Raw genomic sequence first — 19,217 nt, forward strand, 5'->3', positions numbered from 1 at the left:
TCCCTCCCAAATTCTCTTGTATCTGCAGACCTGAAGGCAGCATTATAGAAAAAACTTTGTGAAACTTGCAGTCTCCCTTCCTGCCTTTAGCTTAGGTGCAGCTCTGCTGCAATCAAACTGCAATCTTTGTTAGCTTGAAGTTACCTCATTAACACCTACCTCCTGGCTTGTTTTCAGGTCTCCCAGGCCTGGAAAGCCCTTACTCCTCACCTCTACCAGTTGGAATCCTATTTACTTTTCAAGGCTTGGCTCAGTCCTCTTCTGAAAAGTCTGCCTTGGTCCCCTGGTAGAACTTTTTCCTCTTTCATCAGGGACTCCTCGAGTTTTCACTCATGCCTCTAATTATGACACTTAGATGTTCTCTCTCCAGGTGTGTTACTTAGGTCAGTATCTCACGCCTGCAACCATCTTTCATGCCAGCTACCAGAGTGATCATCCTAAAATACCAGTCTGACTCTGTCACTCCCTTGCTTCAAACCCTTCTAACAGTTTCCTATCGCCCCTGGAGTCAAAGTTAATGCTCCACTGCCTGGTTTCTGCCACTTCTTCCACCACACGGGACAAGGCCCATTCCCCAGCCCACCCCTAAATCCATGCACTTCCACTCTTCATGTTAACTTTGCTCAGGCAGCTCTTCTGCCTGGAATGTTCTATATCCTTTCTACATGGTAAACACCAACTCTTCCTTTAAGAGGCAGTTCGAGTGCCCCTTCCTCCATAAAGGTTTCAAGTACTCCCTCCATCCTGCTCCACCCCACATGGGCACAGTCCTATATTCTCACCCTGCCTCATCCAGACCTCTGCCGTATAATCTCTCGCCTTTGGTGCACTCCTCTACTTGAGTTCCCAATTAAACCGTGAATTCCTAGAATTCAGGAATTCTATCTTATCCCTAGAACCTAGCCCTGGTCCTGACAGGATGCAGGAACTCCCATGTATTCTGACCAATCGGGTGCAAAGGTGGAGCCAACAAATGAGTGAACGCTTATATTAATGCCTGAGTGCACAAGCTAATAAGTGAATGAATGAATTATGCACAAAATGATGAACAAATGGACAGTAAGTGGGGGCATGAATGAGAAAAAGGAGCCAGGGAGTAAATGAATGAGAAGTACCTGTGCCACTGAGGGCATGAGAAGAAGGATGAGTGAATTCCCACCTGTGTCTTGTTTCAAACCCACCTGGATGACCTTCTGCCCTGCTATCCACCCATCTACAGTGCACACCGCAGTATTAACTTCTTTTAGATCACAAAAACAGACACACTCAGGTTAGTGATGGAAATTTATTGAAGCATTCACAGGGAAATAAGGAAGACAAAAACAGCTACACAGGCAGCCTCATGGAGGAACAGAAACTTGAAAATGGTTCATGATCCAAAGCAGCTCTAGAGCCTGGCTTATCTTGTCACCCCCTCAGCTGCAGGCATCTGTTGCTCCCTTCTCTATAGTGCTTCCCAAAATGGTGACTCAACTTCTTTCTGGATGTATTTATACTCCTCCTACTGCTACTTAGACTACCTTTTTTTAAAAATGTTTCCCCCTGCTACCCTCCCTCGCTAGCACTTGGCCTTCAGGGGCCTCACGGCTTCTCGGCCTCCTAGCTCCTGCAGCTTCCTGGCTTCTGGGGGCTTCGGTTCCAGTTAATCCAGGGCTTCTCTGTGCTGTAGCTTCTGCCCGCCGCATAACTCCTGCAGCCTCTTCGATTCCTGTTGCCTCGCTACCTTGTGGCTCTGACAAGTCTCAGTGCTTCTGCTCGTGATCTTGTCTGTTCAAGCCTTCTGCTGCTTCGTGGATCTCGTATTCATGGTTTTGTCTCGTGGTTTCTGTTCCTTGTGGCTCCTGCTACATTGTGGCTCCTATTGCTTCATGGCTTCTGTGTCCTTTTGGCCCATGGTTGTCTTGCTGCTTCATGGCTTCTGCTACCTGTGGCCCCATGTTCTCATGATATAAACGTCTCATGGTCCCTGCAGCTTTCTCCTAGCTTTTGCTGTTTAGCTTCTGGCACCCCTCATCCACCACCACTTCTGTCTTGCTAAGTTCTAATTAAAATCGTTCACTTCTGAATGCCTCACATCTGGCCTCCCTGGAGGCCATTTGACACACGCCATCACTATGAGGTGGAACTTTTACAGCAGTCCACCTAATAGGCTATAGCCTAGAGATTGGCTGTCTTCGAATCCGATACTATCCCAAACTAACCACTTGTGGCCAGGATAGTGAGGTCACATGGTACAGAGCATGGCAACTCATGCTTAAGAAACCCCTTGGAAGGGACTGTGGGCATGGCAGGTTTGCTGAGGGTTTCCAGAAGGGGGCAGTGTAATTGGCCTATCCAGTACACTGACCTTCAAGGCCGACCTAAGTCCCACCTTCTCCCTGGCCGCCTCTGCCTGTCCTGATCTGTGATGGGAGAGATCAAGGCTCTAGTGGTGATGTGGAAAGGGAACTTAGGTTCCGGTTCTGGCTTTGACACTTTCTAGTAATGGGACCTTGGGCAAGCTCCTTCCCCTCCCAGGGCCTCAGGAGGGGGGTTGGACAAAGTCTGTAAGTTCCCTTACAGGTCTGACATCTGGGCATCTTGCTTTAGGTTACTTACTGTCTAAGGGATGGGAAGTCTTACCTGGGGAAGCCCTCAAAAACATCTCTTGAGGTAGGAAAGAGGGAGTCAGAGTCCTGGCTTGGAAGAGCCTCACTGCATACAGGAGGTGCTTAGCCAAGATTTATTGAACTGGATGAATGAATCAATGGCTGGGGGGTAAGGTGGGAGTGGGGAGGTGGGGGTGGAGGGGGAGGGGACCACACAGCACACAGAATGCTTAACTAACTTGAGGGAGGAATTCCAGTGGCTGAGGCTGGAAGGAGATTCTGACTTAGATGAATGAGGAAAGAGAATGACTGGGATAGGGGAGGAATCTGGGCTACTAATGGGCACACATTCTATCCTCAGTCACCCTCCACATCCAGTAATCCTCAGGCATCAAGTCTGGCTCACACTTTTATTGCCTCTGATCCATTCCCACTGCCCTTGCCCTTGAGTAGGCCTCCTAGGCTTTTCAACAGTTTCCAAACTCATCCCACTGTCTCCATTCTCTGTCACAAATGCATTCATTCACACATTCACTCATGCAAAAACTATTTATTGGGTGCCTGTTTGGGGTCAGGCACTGTGCTTTTTGCTGGGGATATGCCAGTAGCAAGATAACCCCAGACCCATACCTGTGGTGCTTTCAGCTTATTCAGAAAAAAAACAAGCAAACACAGTGTGAGAAATTGAGCCAACAGGGAAACTCCAGGCATGGCAGCATACAGGATGCACATTTAACCTAATCCATTCTATAGTGGCTTGCCAGAAAGAGGTTTATAAAATTCGCATCCGATTCAGGGTCTCCCCTACTTAAAACCATTCCATGGCTCCCACGCTGCCTTCAGGCCACAGTTCCCAAACCTGGCTGTACCCTAGAGTCATGTGCTAGTTTTTCTAAGCACTCAAGATCCCGAGGGCTCACCCCAGTTACAGAAATTGAACTTTCAGAGGCCGGGGCCTGGGATGTTCCATGTGGTTCTGATGCAAAGCCAGTTTGGGAGCCACGCTGTCCCACGAGGTAGATTTGAACTCTATCAAATCTTACTTCGGGATTTCTAAACTGTCTTGCTGCTTCTTACCTCCAGGTCTTTGGGCATAAATGTCCCTACTACCTGGAAATTCCTTCCACTTCAACTGGGTAATTCCTACCAGTCTCTCAAGATCAGCTCAGGTGTCATCTCTGGGACTAGAGGATGCCTTCCCTGAACCTCTACATAGGCTACTGGCCCTCCCTTTTCCATGCTCCTGGCAGAGTGCTAGCATACTGTATGGTTAGCAGCTGTTCTATGAGTTGCCTCCCCCAACTATTGAGCTCCTCAAAGGCAGGGTAAAAATTAGACACATGTTTATGTTCCTGGTGGGCAACACAGCAATTCCCAGTGAAATGCCCAGTTAAAGGTAAACATGGTCATGGAGTACTCTTCAACTCCCTAGACCAAGGCTACTAGGTCCAGGGTATAAGGGAATCAACGTAGTGTCCTCTCAAAAGCCCTAGGGATACTATTTGGATCCAGACACACTGTGGTGTCAGCTCTCATTTGAACACAGCCTTCACTAAGCTCGTGTTGCATTACAATGACAGGAGGCAGTGTGGCACAGTGGGAAAGCACTGGGCAAGCACAGAGATCCCTCCTGGTTGAAGTCTAGGTTCTGCCAACGAACCAACTGGGACCTAGGACAAAGCCTCTCACCTCTCTGATCCTCAGGACCTAAGTCCTCTGGAGCACTTGTGTCCCTATAGGCCAGGGCTTTAGTCCAAGGCATCTCATTTAATCCTTTCCACCCTGTGAGGTAAGAATTTGTTATCCAGATTATTATCCACACCTACTGAATTAGATTTCCAGGGGCGGGACCAGAGCAAGGAGCTCCACACCCTTTGGATGTGGGGGTGCAGCAGGAACAGCTGCTTTGCATTATAAGCCCTTCTGTACTATTTTACTTTCTAACCAGTGTATATATTGCTTTGATTTTTAAAAAAGGAAAAAGTTTCACAAGTGATTCTGGTGCACAGCCAAGACTGATAACCACCCTCACAGTAGAGAAAGCACAATACCAAATTGGGGGCCTGGGTTCAAATTCTACTGTTATCTGGTAGCTGGGTCACTTCACCTTCCTAGGCCTCAGTTTCCTCCTCTATAAAGTGGGGAGAATAGCAATTGCTACCTTGAGAGGTCTATAATGATCTAGGTGCCAGCCAAATCACTTCAAACTTCCTCTTCCCTATACTGCCACAGAGTAGGGCACGTATTACCTCCCTTTCTAGGTGAGGAAACTGAGATTCAGGGAGGTGAGGTAATGAGCTCAAGTTTCTACAGCTAGGATTTGAACCAGGGTGACTCCCAAATTGTGCTCTTTCAGATATGCCAGTATTTCCCATACTACAGCACATGTACCACTGGTGGTATATGACTTCTTTGGTTGAACACAGACAAATTTATTTTAAGTTATGCCTTTTAATATGTATTAGAAAAATACATAATTAGCACATCAGACCCATGGTTTCACGGATATCACTACTTAGGATGAAACCGAAGTAGATAACAATGTTATACCTAAGACAACCTAAAAAAAAATACTGAGTAAATAGTACAGGAGGGCAATTTGGAAGTATCTATTCAAAACAAAAATATAAATAGTCTATGACTCTGCAATTCAACTTCTAGGAAGCAACCCTAGGTAAACTCATATGCACACGTGCGCGCACGCATACACACACAAGCACGCGCGCACACGCACGCACAAATGTTCCTGTGTAGTATTTTATAATAGCAAAAAGAGAAAACAGTCTTATCTAGCTATCACAAAAGAAATGAGTACGATGTGGTACAGTCATATGATGGCACTCCATACAGCAATTACAAAGGCTGAATTCAATCTACATTTAGCCCAAACAACATGCATAGATCTCAAGAACACCATTAAACGAAGAAAGCAAACTGCAGAATGACTCAATATACCATTTGTATTAAATACACAATAATATTTTCAATGAACTCATATGTCAAAGTCTTAAAACTGTCTAGATGGATGTACAACAAACAACAGCAGTTTAGAGGGGGCCGGGCAATGGTAGCCAAACAAGGCTAGTTTACTTATAAATCTCATGTCTTAGAGAATGGATTCATGCATTACTTGAGTAGTTTAGAACGGCTTTACCTTTTAAAAAACAAGAATGTGATATACAATCAGGACAAGGTGATGGTTTGACAGTGTATGTGAACGAGCAAAGGCTGACCTCATGGCAGCAAGCTGTGCTGCCCCTGCACAGTCCCTGCAGCTGACACAGTTCCCAGAAGGAACCTGACACACATTCAGCTGGGATGTGGCCCAGGCTACCTCTCCCCTATTTCCTCACGACCCAGGATGGGGCCCAGGCACCTGGTTACCATACATGATTGAAGCTTTAGGCTTCCTAGGCCCTTCACTTATCAGGCAAACACCATTGGTGCCCTGGAACTTTTTCAATAACCAGGGCATTTAGTGTTTCCCAGATCTGGAGGCTCCTTCTGTCCCCAACAACTGGGATCAGAGCCCTCAGGGGTCTAGGTATGTGAAAGTTTTTATTCTGAGGGGTCGGCACCTAGTGGGCTCCAAGCAGGGATAAGGCCCCCAGTGAGGAGCTTGACATCATTAAATCCTATGAGGTAGGTAATATTGTTAGCCCCATTTTACAGATGAGGAAACTGAGGCACAGAAAGGTCAAATGACTTGCCCAACATCAAACTAGTTAAGTGATTTTTTTAAAAAAAGGACTAGAACCCACAAATGTCTGTCCCCAGAGCCCAGGCTCCATTCCTAGTGCCCAACTAAATCCTATCAACTTTTTTTTTCAAATGTGACCCTTCTCCAGGAAGCCTGGAGGTGATCGTCCTCTTCTCAAATTCCAAGTACCTATAAATATGATTCAGCTGACCATGGGAAATCATGAACCCACTGCATCTTCTGAGTAGGACAGTAGAGATCATGTCTGATTCAGCTCAGTATTTCTAGAATAGAGCCTGACAAACATAGGGTGCTCAATATATGTCTGATGAATACACAAATGAATGAAAACACACAAGTGAATGAGGGCAATTCCATATGACTGATTCCTATGAGGTCCTGAACACCTTTGCCCAGCTCTGGGGTGCTGTCATACTAAGCTCTCTTAGAATCAAATGCAGCCTAGGCTCCTTCTAAAATGGGTCTCCAATATCTTTATTATTTTGCAAACACACCCATATGCACACATACAGACACATATATACACACATACATACCCACACATAAGCAAGATGCAAAGGGCCCAAGGGACCCATGATTATGGGTGAAGAGGGGAGGGAAGGTTTGGGAGAGGGGAAGGTAGGGAATGGACAGATGGCCCTGTTCAGCTCAGTTCAGCTCAGCACCTCCTTCCAAAGGCCAGGATGCTCCCTGAAGCTCAGGAATTTTTGCTCCAGACCTAACATCACCTCTGTTCCTCTTCGTGCTTGACAGCAGTGCCTAAATCCCATGACTATACCAAACAGGGACAGGAGGTAGGGGAAGGCTGGGAACCAAATATCCAGAGATTGGGAGAGGGGCAGCTTAGGGATCCAGACAGGGCAGGAGGGCAGAACTACTGCTACTGCTCATTGGGGTTGGGGTTGGCATCTGGGTACTTGGTGAGGTCGAAGGTCAGGACTTTGCTGATCACACAGTCCCCTTGCTGAAGGAGGAGGGAGAAAAAGAAAAATGAAATTGTAAGGAGAGAATTGGGGGGGGGGGAGGTCTAGCGCCCCAGGACTGGGGGGCCTCAAACCCTCCTCCCTACATACCTGCCCAAAGCCCAGGCAATGGTTCTCTCTGGGTGTGAGAGGATGTGCTCGGTCCCATGTGCCTTCTCTCCCTGCCTACCTCTACATTCTCCTTTTCTCTGCCGTCTGGCTGCCTCTGCCTGGCCTTTCCACCTGTCCCCAGACGCAATAGCCCTGCCCAGCTGGGCTGGCTAAGCCTCTAAGGCAGGGCTCCAACAAGCCCAGATAGCTGTTTAGGACCTGAATCCCTATGCTCCCCCACCCCCGTGGCCCTCCACTGCAGCCTTCCCTTCCTGCCCTGGGGAGTCAGGCAGGGAGTGGGGCTGGCTCCTGAGCCAGGCCCGCCCTACCTCGGGGTAGACTCCAATGAGGCTCTCAGCCTTGGTGTAGAACTCCTCCTTGAGAGAGATGACGATGGCCTGGAAGTTGCAAGTCGACTGCTCCTTGATGTAATTTGCCACCTGTGGGAGGGGCCGCCAGGCACTTAGCAGGGCTGAAGCCGTAACACTCCCTTGTGTTTTCCAGTCAGAACCAGAGTCAGAGGGGTGGGGTAAGGGGTGGAGGGTAGGGGGGAAGAGAGGCTAAGAGGCCACTGACTAGCACGGCGTGAATGAATGACCCTGAGCCCAGCCTCCCGGGCACAGAGAGCAGGCAGCAGGAACGGCTAGAGCACACTCAGGAGTTGCTCCCTGAAACCCAGCCCCAACCTAGGGGCTTCCCTCCCGGGCCCCACTTTCCTTGCACCCACCTTGCCAATGTTGGTGTTATCCAGGGCAGCATCGATCTCATCCAGGACGAAGAAGGGGGCTGGCTTGTAGCTGGGAGGGAACCAGTAGGTGAGCTGACACCGATGGGGGCAGTGGTGGGGCAGGGTAGCCCCAGGGCCCATCACACAGGCCAGCATCCCCCTCCACTTCTTCAGAGACTAAAAACACCCAGGTCTTAATGTTGCCTGAGCCCCTAAAGGCCAGTTTACCAATTGAACCCTCCTCTGCATCCAACCTTGTGCTCCAGGATCCTTCAGAACCAGGAGAAGACACAGTTTTCTCCAGAGCTTCCAGACCAGCTAGGGAGATAAAGCTGTCCTAGCTCTGAGCACACTGTCCAACCTACCTGGAGGTCTATCCCACCCACCTGCACCATACTGTTGTGGCTCCCTGCCTCTTTGCACATGCGGCACCCTCTGCCTAGCACGACCACCCCCCCACCTGCCCCCAGTGTCTCAGCTCACTTCTACTCATCCTTTGCATTTCCTACTCAAGTGTTACCTGTCCTTCAAAGCCTTCCCTGGCCACCCACACCCTCCCTCAGACTGGGTTAGATGTTCCTCCTCCGTGCATCCACAGCACACGCACTCACCCGGTTATAACACTTAGCTCACTGTTTACACATCTGGCCTTCACTAGACCATGAGCTCCTCAAGGACAGAGACCATGTCTGACTCATCTGTGTCCCTAATCCCCCAACAGTCTGGTATAAAGCAGCCCTCAAGAAATGCTTGCTGAATGACGCTGTATAATCAATCAAGTATTAAGTTGTGGGGGTCAGATTCAAGTACTACTGGCATTCAGGAGGGGGAGGTCAGGGTATGCCACAGTTGGTCAAAGCAAGCTTCCTAGAGGAACAGGAGGAGGAAAATGAGATGTGAAGGCATGGTAGGTGATGGTCAAGCTAGATTTGCACAGAAAGGACTAATTAGCCAGCAACCATGTAAGCAAAAGCCTGGTGGTGGGACTGAAGACATGCAGGGGCCAGCGAGGGCATGCTGAATGGATGGGAAAGACAGGTCCAGGAAACCAAGGCCAGATGTGCTGTAGTAAGTAGGGAAATAGGGACGCAATCCAGATTCCACCAGAACATCTTCACCTCTGCAGATCTCTGCATGTCCTTGGACCCCAGAGCCTCTGGTAGCCTCAGTTCAGTCTCTCCATCAACTGCCCTGGGAGGAGCAGCCTTACCTGTGGATGGCAAAGAGCAAGGCCAGAGCCGCCACTGTTTTCTCCCCCCCTGACAAGTTGTCCATAGGCCGGAAGCGTTTGCCAGGAGCCACACAGTTGTAGTTGATGCCATCTAGGTAGGGCTCCTCAGGGTTCTCAGGGCCCAGAAATGCCTAGGGAAAAGGCAGACAGGTCAGAATCTGGGTCTGGATCTAGAGGAGGAGAGGGGTAGGAAGCCTAAAGGAAAGGGCAACATGATGGTGGGGATTGGCTGGGTAAGGGATTCTGGCTTACCTGGGCACTGCTGTTGCGGGATAGGGCCTTGTAGATCTCATCAATGTTGGTGGCCACAGATTCAAAGCAAGCATTAAAGCGGTCAAAACGCTCCTTCTTGATCTGTTCGAATGCCTGCTTGGCTTTCTTGGCTCGCTTTCGGGCTGCCTCAAACTCTGCCACGAGGGAAAGACAGGTGACTCCTCAGTGCCCAGGTTCCGCCAAGGCTGAGGACCATACCCTGGCAAGAATGGCCTGTAAATGACAATCCACAGAGCAGGGAATATCCCAAAGGGAGAGGGACATCTGGGGAGGGCCCCAGGAAAATGGCCCCATGACTGCTCATGACCACTGGGCTGGTCACTAGTACAAAAGAAGAAATTTGGGCTTGGAGCCACAGAAACATGAATTCTACCCTGGGCTCAACCAACAACTAGCTGTGCATCCTTGGGCAGGCCATTCACCCTCTCTGAATCTCAGCAGTATTCGACTCTATAAAAAACAGGTGTGATTACTGACCCCTACTCTTTAGGGCTCTTGGGAGTTTCAAGAAAGCATGTAAAAACAGGAGTGTTGTGATGTGTAACAATCCCTTGTTTCATAACTCCAGCCTTCTGTCTTCACCTTAGACCCAAGTAAAAGGGAAAAATCTTACCATCTGAGGTCTCCTGGAACTTGTCTCGGACACTTTCCAGCTTTTCCATGGCTTTCATGTTAGGGGCAGCAATACGCTGGAGTACACTCTGCTGCTCATTCAGCTTCTGCTGCAGTGTATTCATCTCCTGTTTGATCTCCTCCTCAGCCTGGGCATCCTGTAAACCCCAGGCCCAACGACATCAAGAAGGGCCAGGCCCCTGAGCCTAGACCCCCACAAGAGATGCTCCACCAAGCAAGGCCTGAGCATTTGCTCCCATGCAGAAGGCAGGTTCTTCCTTAGCTTGGTTCTGTCTACCGGGTCCCACCTCCAGTAAGCATTCCCACCACCCCTGGAAATTACAGACTGACACCACTTTCTCATCTCTAGCCCTACCCCCAGGCCCTGTCAATCTCTGTCTCTCAGGAGGAGCAGCTGATGGTGCCCCTCTCTGGCTCTCAGCCCAGGCCATGAGCCAGCACCATCCCAGGGTGACTTAAAGGCCCCCACACAGGCTGGTCTGGACTCTGCCTACAGCGCCATAATGAATAAGGCAACTCACGTTTTCTGCTCAGATCACCACATCTGAGCAAATTCCATTTGAGTTTGGTTTCAGGTCTATGGATATTACAATATATGTCCGGGCTTGTGCCTTTCTGCCACTTTTAGTCAATAAATATTTACTGAATGCCTTCCAAATGCCAGGCATTGGGGCCCTCATATCCTGCGAGCCATGGTTCCTGTGTTCACAAAGCTCATGGACTAACAGAGGAAGGCATATATATAAATAATCAGAACACTGTACACTGAATACCAAAACAATGATAAATAAATGGTGTTGGGTGAGCACAGAAGGGCACCTAACTCAGACTTGGGCTATGGAAGGCTCCCAGGAATATGTTTCAGCTCAGGCTTACAGGATGAGTAGTGAGGACAGAGAGAAGGAACTGTCTATGCAGAGAGGAGTATTATACGCAAAATCAAGGATTTGCTCATGGTCTATTCAAGGAAATCAAAGCAATTCCAAAGAACAATCAATTTTAATATATTTCAAAGCCAAAAAAAGGGGCAATTCAGTATGGCAGTAATAGCACTTATGTGTGTGCATGTGCACATGCTGGGGGAAGAGGCAAGGCTGGAAACATGTGCAGAAGCCCAATGATAAACGGCCTTTCAAGTCTCGTAAGAGGTTTGGATTTTATCCCAAGGGCAATGAGGTACCATTGAATGACTTCAAGCATAGGAAGGACATGAATATGCACAAATGTATACATAAATATATACATCTTAGAAAAGCCCTTCTACAAATCTCTATATACTGCTATGAAGTGATCTCTTGGATATGTTGTAAGTGAAATGAAAGCTACACAACAGAATGTTATTTTTATCTAAGAGAAGGAATATGAGTATATTTATAGACAAATATATTTTTATTTTTAAAATACAACAAAAGGATAATCCAAAAACGAATTAAAATGATTACACATTGAGTAAGGGAGGCGGAGGGGACACAAAAGCAAGCAAAACATCTCTTCATGTACCTTGTATTATACTTTTGGTTTTATAACCAATGGAGATTTTACAGAATTATAAAAATAAATAAATAAATAAAAATGTGTAAAACACAGGGCAAAAAAATTGTTGGAAACAAAATATTCACAAAATACCAAAGAATCACCCTAAAGATTACTTATTACTTGCAAAGGTAAGAAATCTGGCAATTGATACCTTAAATGAGGATCAAACTTAACATCATGAGTAGCGGAACATCCTCACATTACATACCTCCTGGCATGATCCAAAAGACAGTACATAGCATCACCAATGAAATGTTCTGGCCAAAAAATTACTTAACCCAAATCCATCAAGGCTGAGACTATATCAAACTTTCAGATTTATAGGAAACAGGGTAGGTAGAACAAATTAAGCAATAACAAAAGGAAACAAATATATCTATAACATATCCACCATTCAAGACAGCACGTAGACTCTTCAAAAGATCAGTGTCATGAAAAAGGTGAGGGGCTGCTCCACATTAAAAGAAACTAAAAAAGGGATCCCTGGCTGGCGCAGCGGTTTAGCGCCTGCCTTTGGCCCAGGGCGCGATCCTGGAGACCCGGGATCGAATCCCACGTCGGGCTCCCGGTGCATGGAGCCTGCTTCTCCCTCTGCCTATGTCTCTGCCTCTCTCTCTCTCTCTGTGTGTGACTATCATAAATAAATAAAAATTAAAAAAAAAAAAAAAAAAAAAAAAAAAAAAAAAAAAAAAATAAAAGAAACTAAAAAAACACCCAAAAGCAATACATAAATCTTGACTGGATTATAGTTTAAAACAATTATAAAAAATGATTTTAGAAAAAAAAAAAAAAATGATTTTAGGACAAGGAAATGTGAGTATGGGCAGGATAGTCAATATGAAATTATTAATTTTCTCAGGTGTAATATGGAATTGCGGTTATGGAACAGAATGCCTTGTTCTTAGCATCCTAAGTATTTAGAGTTGAAGTCTGCAGCTTCCTTTACATGGTTCAGCAAAAACAAAAAATGTGTAGTGTGGAGGGAGGGAATCAAGAGAGATGAATAGAGGGAAAAAAAAACCTGGGAAAATATTTATTGGTGAATCTAAGGTGAAAGGCAAATGGGTGTTTACTGTTCTTTCAATTTTTCTGTAGGTTTGAAATTTTTCAAAATAAAGTTGAAAAAAATAAATCAAAATGCAAATTAAGCAACCCTCTTAAAAATGGAAAACTAAACAAAGAAACATGACAATAGATTAATAAGCTGGTTAAACACTAAGAGAATTCTTTCAAGTTACTTTAAAATAGAGGAACACGGCCATACATGCTCAATAAGCTATTATTAGCTTAACAGCAGAACGGACCTCAAGGAAATCTTCAATAGCATTCAATAATCAAATTGTTACTAATAACACCTCATTGTGATTTTTTTTTAAGATTTTATTTATTCATGAGAGACAGAGAGAGAGAGGGGGGGGGGGGCAGAGGGAGAAGCAGGCTCCATACAGGGAGCCTGACGTGGAACTCGATCCTGGGTCTCCAGGATCACGCCCTGGGCCAAAGGCAGGTGCTAAACCGCTGAGCCACTGAGGGATCCCTCATTGTGATTTTCAAACTATTATACACGGAATAGGATAAATATATTATTATGTTAGTGTTGTTAGGAACCAAGATTTTCAGCAAGAATAATCGGGGAGACTCAAACATAAAATCAATGATGTTAAACTGTGAAAATTATAATTTTAATTGAAGTATCAAATGAGCTTACAACACATTTTTCCTTCAAAATAAAAAACGCCTCTTGTAGCCCAGTCTACTGAAACATTCTAGAAGCACTGAGCAACCCAGCAGTCATGAGCACTCCGATTTTCAGATGGTAGTCACTAAGCAGTATTTCCCACTACAAGTTAGAGATTCTCAAAGAGAAATGGCTAATGCCAGATCTTGGGAAATGTAAAGGATGAGCCTGGACATACCAGAAAGCAGGGAAAACATAAGACTGTAAGAGTTGTGTCAAAATGATTCACCAGCCAACTTTAATGGGTTCCCCACTGGCCAAAGATGCAAACAACTTGATCAACAAGAATAACCACCACAACAAAATCTAACACATCTAATATGTTTAAATCCTTAAGTGCAAAATGATACAAAAAAAAAAAAAAAACTCAGTGAACAAATCTTGAGAAAGAGAACCAACTCATTTTTTTTTTTATCAACTAGTAAGTAAAAGAATACATTCTGCTTTTATTATATAAACTGTACCTCAGGGTAACCAAATAACTGATAGGAGGAAATCTCTCTTTACAGTATTCCAGCTAATAAAGAGAAAATGATTTCATTTTGCAACCACAGACAAATTAATGAATCTAGGCAATAACCACCACAGCTGCAAACCACACAAAAAGAACTACAACCAGATATTACCAACCTCCTGATGGATGTTAACAATGTCACTTAGGAGGTAGTCTTGACCAAAACAAACCCCCAAACTTGAATTTAATCAAGTCTCTAGATCTGAGCTGTCCAATATAATAGCCATAAGCCCACACATGACTACTGATTTTTTAAAAATATTTTATGTAGTCATTCATTCATTCATTCATTCATTCATGAGAGACACACAGAGAGAGGCAGAGAGACATAGGCAGAGGGAGAAGCAGGCTCCCTGGGAGGAGCCTGATGTGGGACTTGGTCCCAGGACCTCGGGATCATGCCCTGAGCCGAAAGCAGACATCTGCTCAAGTGCTGAGCCACCCAGGTGGTGTCCCATGGCTACTGATTTTAATGATCATTGACTGATTTAAAAACTGATATTCAACTTAGTTACTAGAAAACTTTTATCTGAAACAAACTTGGTTATGTGGTTCTCTTTTTTTCAATTGTACAGTTTAAGATAGCTAAATACAAATCAAATCTAAATATAAATCAAATTTATCTGAGGAAAATATAGCATCCAAATTGAGATTGCTGGAAACATAAATAGATACTCTGTACTTTGAAGACTTAGTACAAAGAGACTGTCAAATATCTCATCAATAATTTTTATGCTGTTTACACATGGAAATTGTTTTGGAGTATACTGGATTAGGCAAAAATACAGTACCAAAATGAATTTTACTTTTTAATAGGTCATGTGGGTCATATTATATCTCTAACAGCACTGATCTAGCTACCCACTTAAAGGAACTATAGGGGATACAAGAACTATTTTTTTTTTTTTTTGCTTTGTTCTGGGGGAACATAAAAAAATTATAGGATACAGGGGCACCTGGGTGGTTCAGCTGGTTGAGTGTCTGACTCTTGGTTTCAGTTCAGTTCATGGTCTCAGAGTCATAGAATCAAGCCCCACACTGTGGGCTCTGCACTCAGGGCCGAGTCTGCTTGTCTTCTCCCTTCCCGTCTGTCCCTCTTAGTGTTCAAGAGCATGCACATACTCTCTCTCTTAAATAAATAATCTTTAAAAAAAAATCATAGGATACAATCAACAAAGTACAGAATGCAGAAAATCCTCTAGGAGAAATGAGCCAATTTCTTCAAAAACAAAAAAATACTGCAAAGAAAAATATAAACTGATGGAAGGTCATCCTATCCCCCTTAACATCCTAAGACCCCTAGTGGCTATCTAAAACTATGGACAGTGCCAAATGCTACATATCATGTTTTTTCCTATACATATATGCCTACAATAAAGCTTAATTTATAAATTAGGCACCATAAAAGGTTAACAGCAATAATACAATAGGACAATTATAACAACTCTGTAATAAAAGTTACATGAATGGTCTCACTCTCACACTATCTTATTGTACTGTACTCACCCTTCTTGTGATGCGAGATGATAAAAAAAATGCCCACACGATGAGATGAAGTAAGGTGAATGACGTAGGCACTGTGACATAGCACTAGGTTACTATTGACCTTCTAACGATAGGTCAGGAGGATCATGTTTCCAGATTGCAGTTGACCGTGGGGAATGAAACCACGGAAAGGCATGCACAAGGCGGGGACTACTGTAGATTAAATGAGACTTAAGAGATATATCAGCCAATCACTCTATCAGTCACCTATCTATCTATGTCTGTCATCTTATTTGACTCTCAGTGCAAGCAAGCAAACTGTGTGTGTTCAGGACAATTCGGCAAATGTGAATACTAATCATAATACGAATAATAAGGAATTATTTTATAAAACTCCAATATTAAGGAATTATTGGGCTTTTTATATGATAATGATTCTAAATATTTTAAAGAATTATCTCTTTTAGAGATACATTCTGAAATATTTACAAATGAAATGGCATGATGTCCACAACTTGCAGCTGAACCCTGAATAAGGGGGTTGGGGTGTTCGCCCCTTACACAGCCCAAAATCCACTTATATACTAATTTATGACTCTCCAAAAAAACTTAATTACTAATAGCCTATTGTTGACTGGAAGCATTACCAATAACATAAACAGTGATTAACACATACTGTAAAGTAAGCTGGTGAAAAGAAAATGTTATTAAAATCTATTTAAAGTACTGTATTTATTGAAAGCAATCTATGTATAAGTGGACCGCACAGTTCACACTCATGTTGTTCAAGGGTTGACTGTATTTTTAAATAATACAAGGGTGAGAAGAGAGGAGGAAGAGGATGGGGTGCACATAAAATAAGTTTGGCCATGAGTTGATAACTGCTGAAACTGATGATGGCTACACGAGATAGCACTGTGCTATTTTACTTTTGTGTAATTTTCCATAATAAAAATCTAAAAATAAGAACAACAAAAATCAACTTGAAGTGGCTCCTATTGGACAAGGATGGGACCATATGAACATCAAAAAGAAAAATGACTCCAGTAGACAAACATCAAAGTACATTTAATATGTTAAATTCACAATACATACAAATGAAAAACTCACTGGTCACCTTCAACGGTTATAAGAGCAACCGCCTCATTCTGAAAGATGATAAATAAAGGAAAAGAATGAAGCATTTATCCTACCTTTCCTGTACTGGCTGTATTTCAAAGGAACTAAATGGTTGATATGAGACAATTCTTTTTAGAATTCCAATAAATAAATGGAGGAGGAATGGAAGAATTAGGAAATTACCATTTTGCAACCCTTAATAGACCTAGGCAATGATGATTAAGAGCTGCTAAAACTGAGGTGCCTGGGTGGCTGTCAGTTAAGTGTCAGGACTCTTGATTTTGGCTCAGGTCATGATCCCATGGTCCTGAGATGGAGCCCCACATAGGTCTCTGCACTTAGCGGGGAGTCTGCTTGGATTCTCTCTCTCCCTCTCCCTCTGCCCTTTCCCCCATGGGCGCAAGTATGCAGGCATGTGCTCTCTCTTTCTCAAATAAATAAATAAAAATCTTTCTTAAAAAAAAAAAAAAAGCTGCTAAAACCAACTTCTAAAAAGCTGACAGGGAACTTTATAAAAAACATGGGCTAACAACACCTGAACCTGATGATCATGATTATTTTTCTCTTAACTTTATATTATGTAAATTTTTAACATACACACAAAAATGTAGAGAATAATATAATGCACCTCCTATGTACCTATTACCAAGCTTCAAAAATCATCAACTCATGGCCAATACTCTGCTATCTATACCCAATTCCTCTTTATCTTCAATTATTCTAAGGCGAATCTCAGACACACGACTTCCACTTCACCTATAAATACTTCAGTATGTATCTCTAAAATGCTTTCTGAATCTCAGCACTATCGACATTTTGGGCCAGATGATTCACTGTTGTGAGGGCTGTCCTTTGTGCACTGTAAGATGTTTAGCAGCATCCCTTGCATCTACCTACTAGACACCGTCAGTAACCAATTATGAAAAGTGGGTGTCACAAGTGTCTCCAGACATTACCATATGTCCCCTGGGGAAGTAAAATCCACACACCATTGAGAACCACTGTTATAAAACATAAGGACACTTAAAAAAATTAAGCCATAATACCATCATCTCACCTAAAAATATATTTTTTCACCTAAAAATATTAACAGCAATTTCTGAACATGATAAATCATCTGGTCAGTGTTCAAATTATCCTGATTGTTTTATTTAAAAATTTTTTTACAGGATTTTCAAAGCAGGTTTCAAATAAGGTACACACATTGCAATTGGCCGGTCTATCTCTTAAGTCTCATTTAACCTATAAATTCCCCTTCTCTCTGCAATGGATTCAAGGAAATCCCACATATTCCAATTGGTTGATTTGTCTCTTATATGCCAATAAAAAAATCTGCCCCTCTGTTTATTTTCTTTCTTCTTGTTTATCCTTGGGAGGGACCAGGTCTATGGTTTCCCATAGTCCAGATTTAGAACTGCATCCCTGTGTTTTTATTTAACATGATTCTCTTGCACTAGTGTTTCATATAATTGGTGGATATAAAAGCTTGATCAGATCCTTGTTTTAGTTTTTGACGAGACTATTTCACAGGTAATGTCGAACACTGACCAAACTTATTACAAAGATAGAAATGACATTCAATGTCAACTGATGTGACGCAAAAGAAAGTTCACAAGTAGCACCACCTATGATATATATTCCTGCCAAAAATAAAAAAATGAACTACATCCAATCAAACCCTAGATTTAAGTACCAGTTTACAGGAAATACAGGGAATGGAAAAACACATTAAGTAACATCATAGGATATAATCAGCCAAATTCAGAATGTAGAAAATTGTACAGGACCAATGACCTAGTTTCTTCCATAAATAGGTAGAAAAAATAAAAAGGGATAAGAAAATGGTACAGACTAGAAGAGACCACTTTTAACATATGAACCTCACTTGAATCCTGATTTAAATACACAGACTGTGTTTTCTTTTTTTTAAAGGTATTTATGGGATATTCGTGCAAATCTAAACATTTACTGAAATTAGATGGTATTCCAATTAGTCTTAAAATTTTTTTGGTAGGATACTGTGGTTGCTTTTTAAAATGTCCTTTCTAAAGATATATGTTGAAGTAATTATGAATGAAATGTTACCTGGAATTTGATTTAAAATATGCCAACAGGGAAGGAAAGGGTATAAAAAACAAGATACCATATGTTGCTAATTGTTGAAGCTAGATGACGGGTACTGGGGTCCATTATATGATTCTATTTCCGTATATGTTTGAAATTTTCCACAATAAAGATTCCTTTAAAAAAAAATCAAGTCCCCCTGGCTATAGTGATGGATGGAAAAGCATGAGGAACTGTTTAGGAGGCTCCTGCAGTAGGCCATGTGAGAGGTGAAGTGGCCTATACCATAAAGACAGTTTGAAACCGAAAAAAAGCAGAATTCAATGGATATTTAGGAGGTAAAATGGATAGGGCTTGGTAATTCAATGAATATGCCACATGAGAGAGGGAAGTGAAGATGAGGCTCAGACTTCTGGTTTGAACCTGTGTCTGGCACCAAGGAGTGAAGGCAGGTTTGGGGAGGAAGGCTGGGGTTGCAGGTACCTGTGGAGCACAGCACACATGGCAGCTGAGGC

General features: G+C 43.5%; 1 protein-coding gene across 6 annotated transcripts in view; it reads right to left on the minus strand.

Annotated features, from left to right (window-relative positions):
- The window catches only part of SMC1A (structural maintenance of chromosomes 1A), a 49,038-nt gene that overhangs the window by 9,069 nt on the left and 20,752 nt on the right, over positions 1-19,217 (minus strand). For 2 of the 6 annotated variants that reach the window (XR_005386282.1, XR_005386283.1), the window contains exons 20-24: positions 10,227-10,383; positions 9,593-9,747; positions 9,320-9,471; positions 8,110-8,179; positions 7,712-7,822 (exon numbers count right to left, since the gene is read on the minus strand). Coding sequence is in view for 4 of the 6 variants with exons in the window: in XM_038587494.1 (XP_038443422.1) it covers positions 7,190-7,273; positions 7,712-7,822; positions 8,110-8,179; positions 9,320-9,471; positions 9,593-9,747; positions 10,227-10,383 (729 nt within the window). In the remaining 2 variants the exon portion in view is untranslated. Of the gene's footprint in view, positions 1-1,271; positions 7,274-7,711; positions 7,823-8,109; positions 8,180-9,319; positions 9,472-9,592; positions 9,748-10,226; positions 10,384-19,217 lie in introns of those variants that run through there. The other 4 variants (XM_038587497.1, XM_038587496.1, XM_038587495.1 and 1 more) reach the window with 3 other exon arrangements.

This window comes from Canis lupus, chromosome X (assembly GCF_011100685.1).
Source record: "Canis lupus familiaris isolate Mischka breed German Shepherd chromosome X, alternate assembly UU_Cfam_GSD_1.0, whole genome shotgun sequence".
NCBI classification, from domain to species: Eukaryota; Metazoa; Chordata; class Mammalia; order Carnivora; family Canidae; genus Canis; species Canis lupus.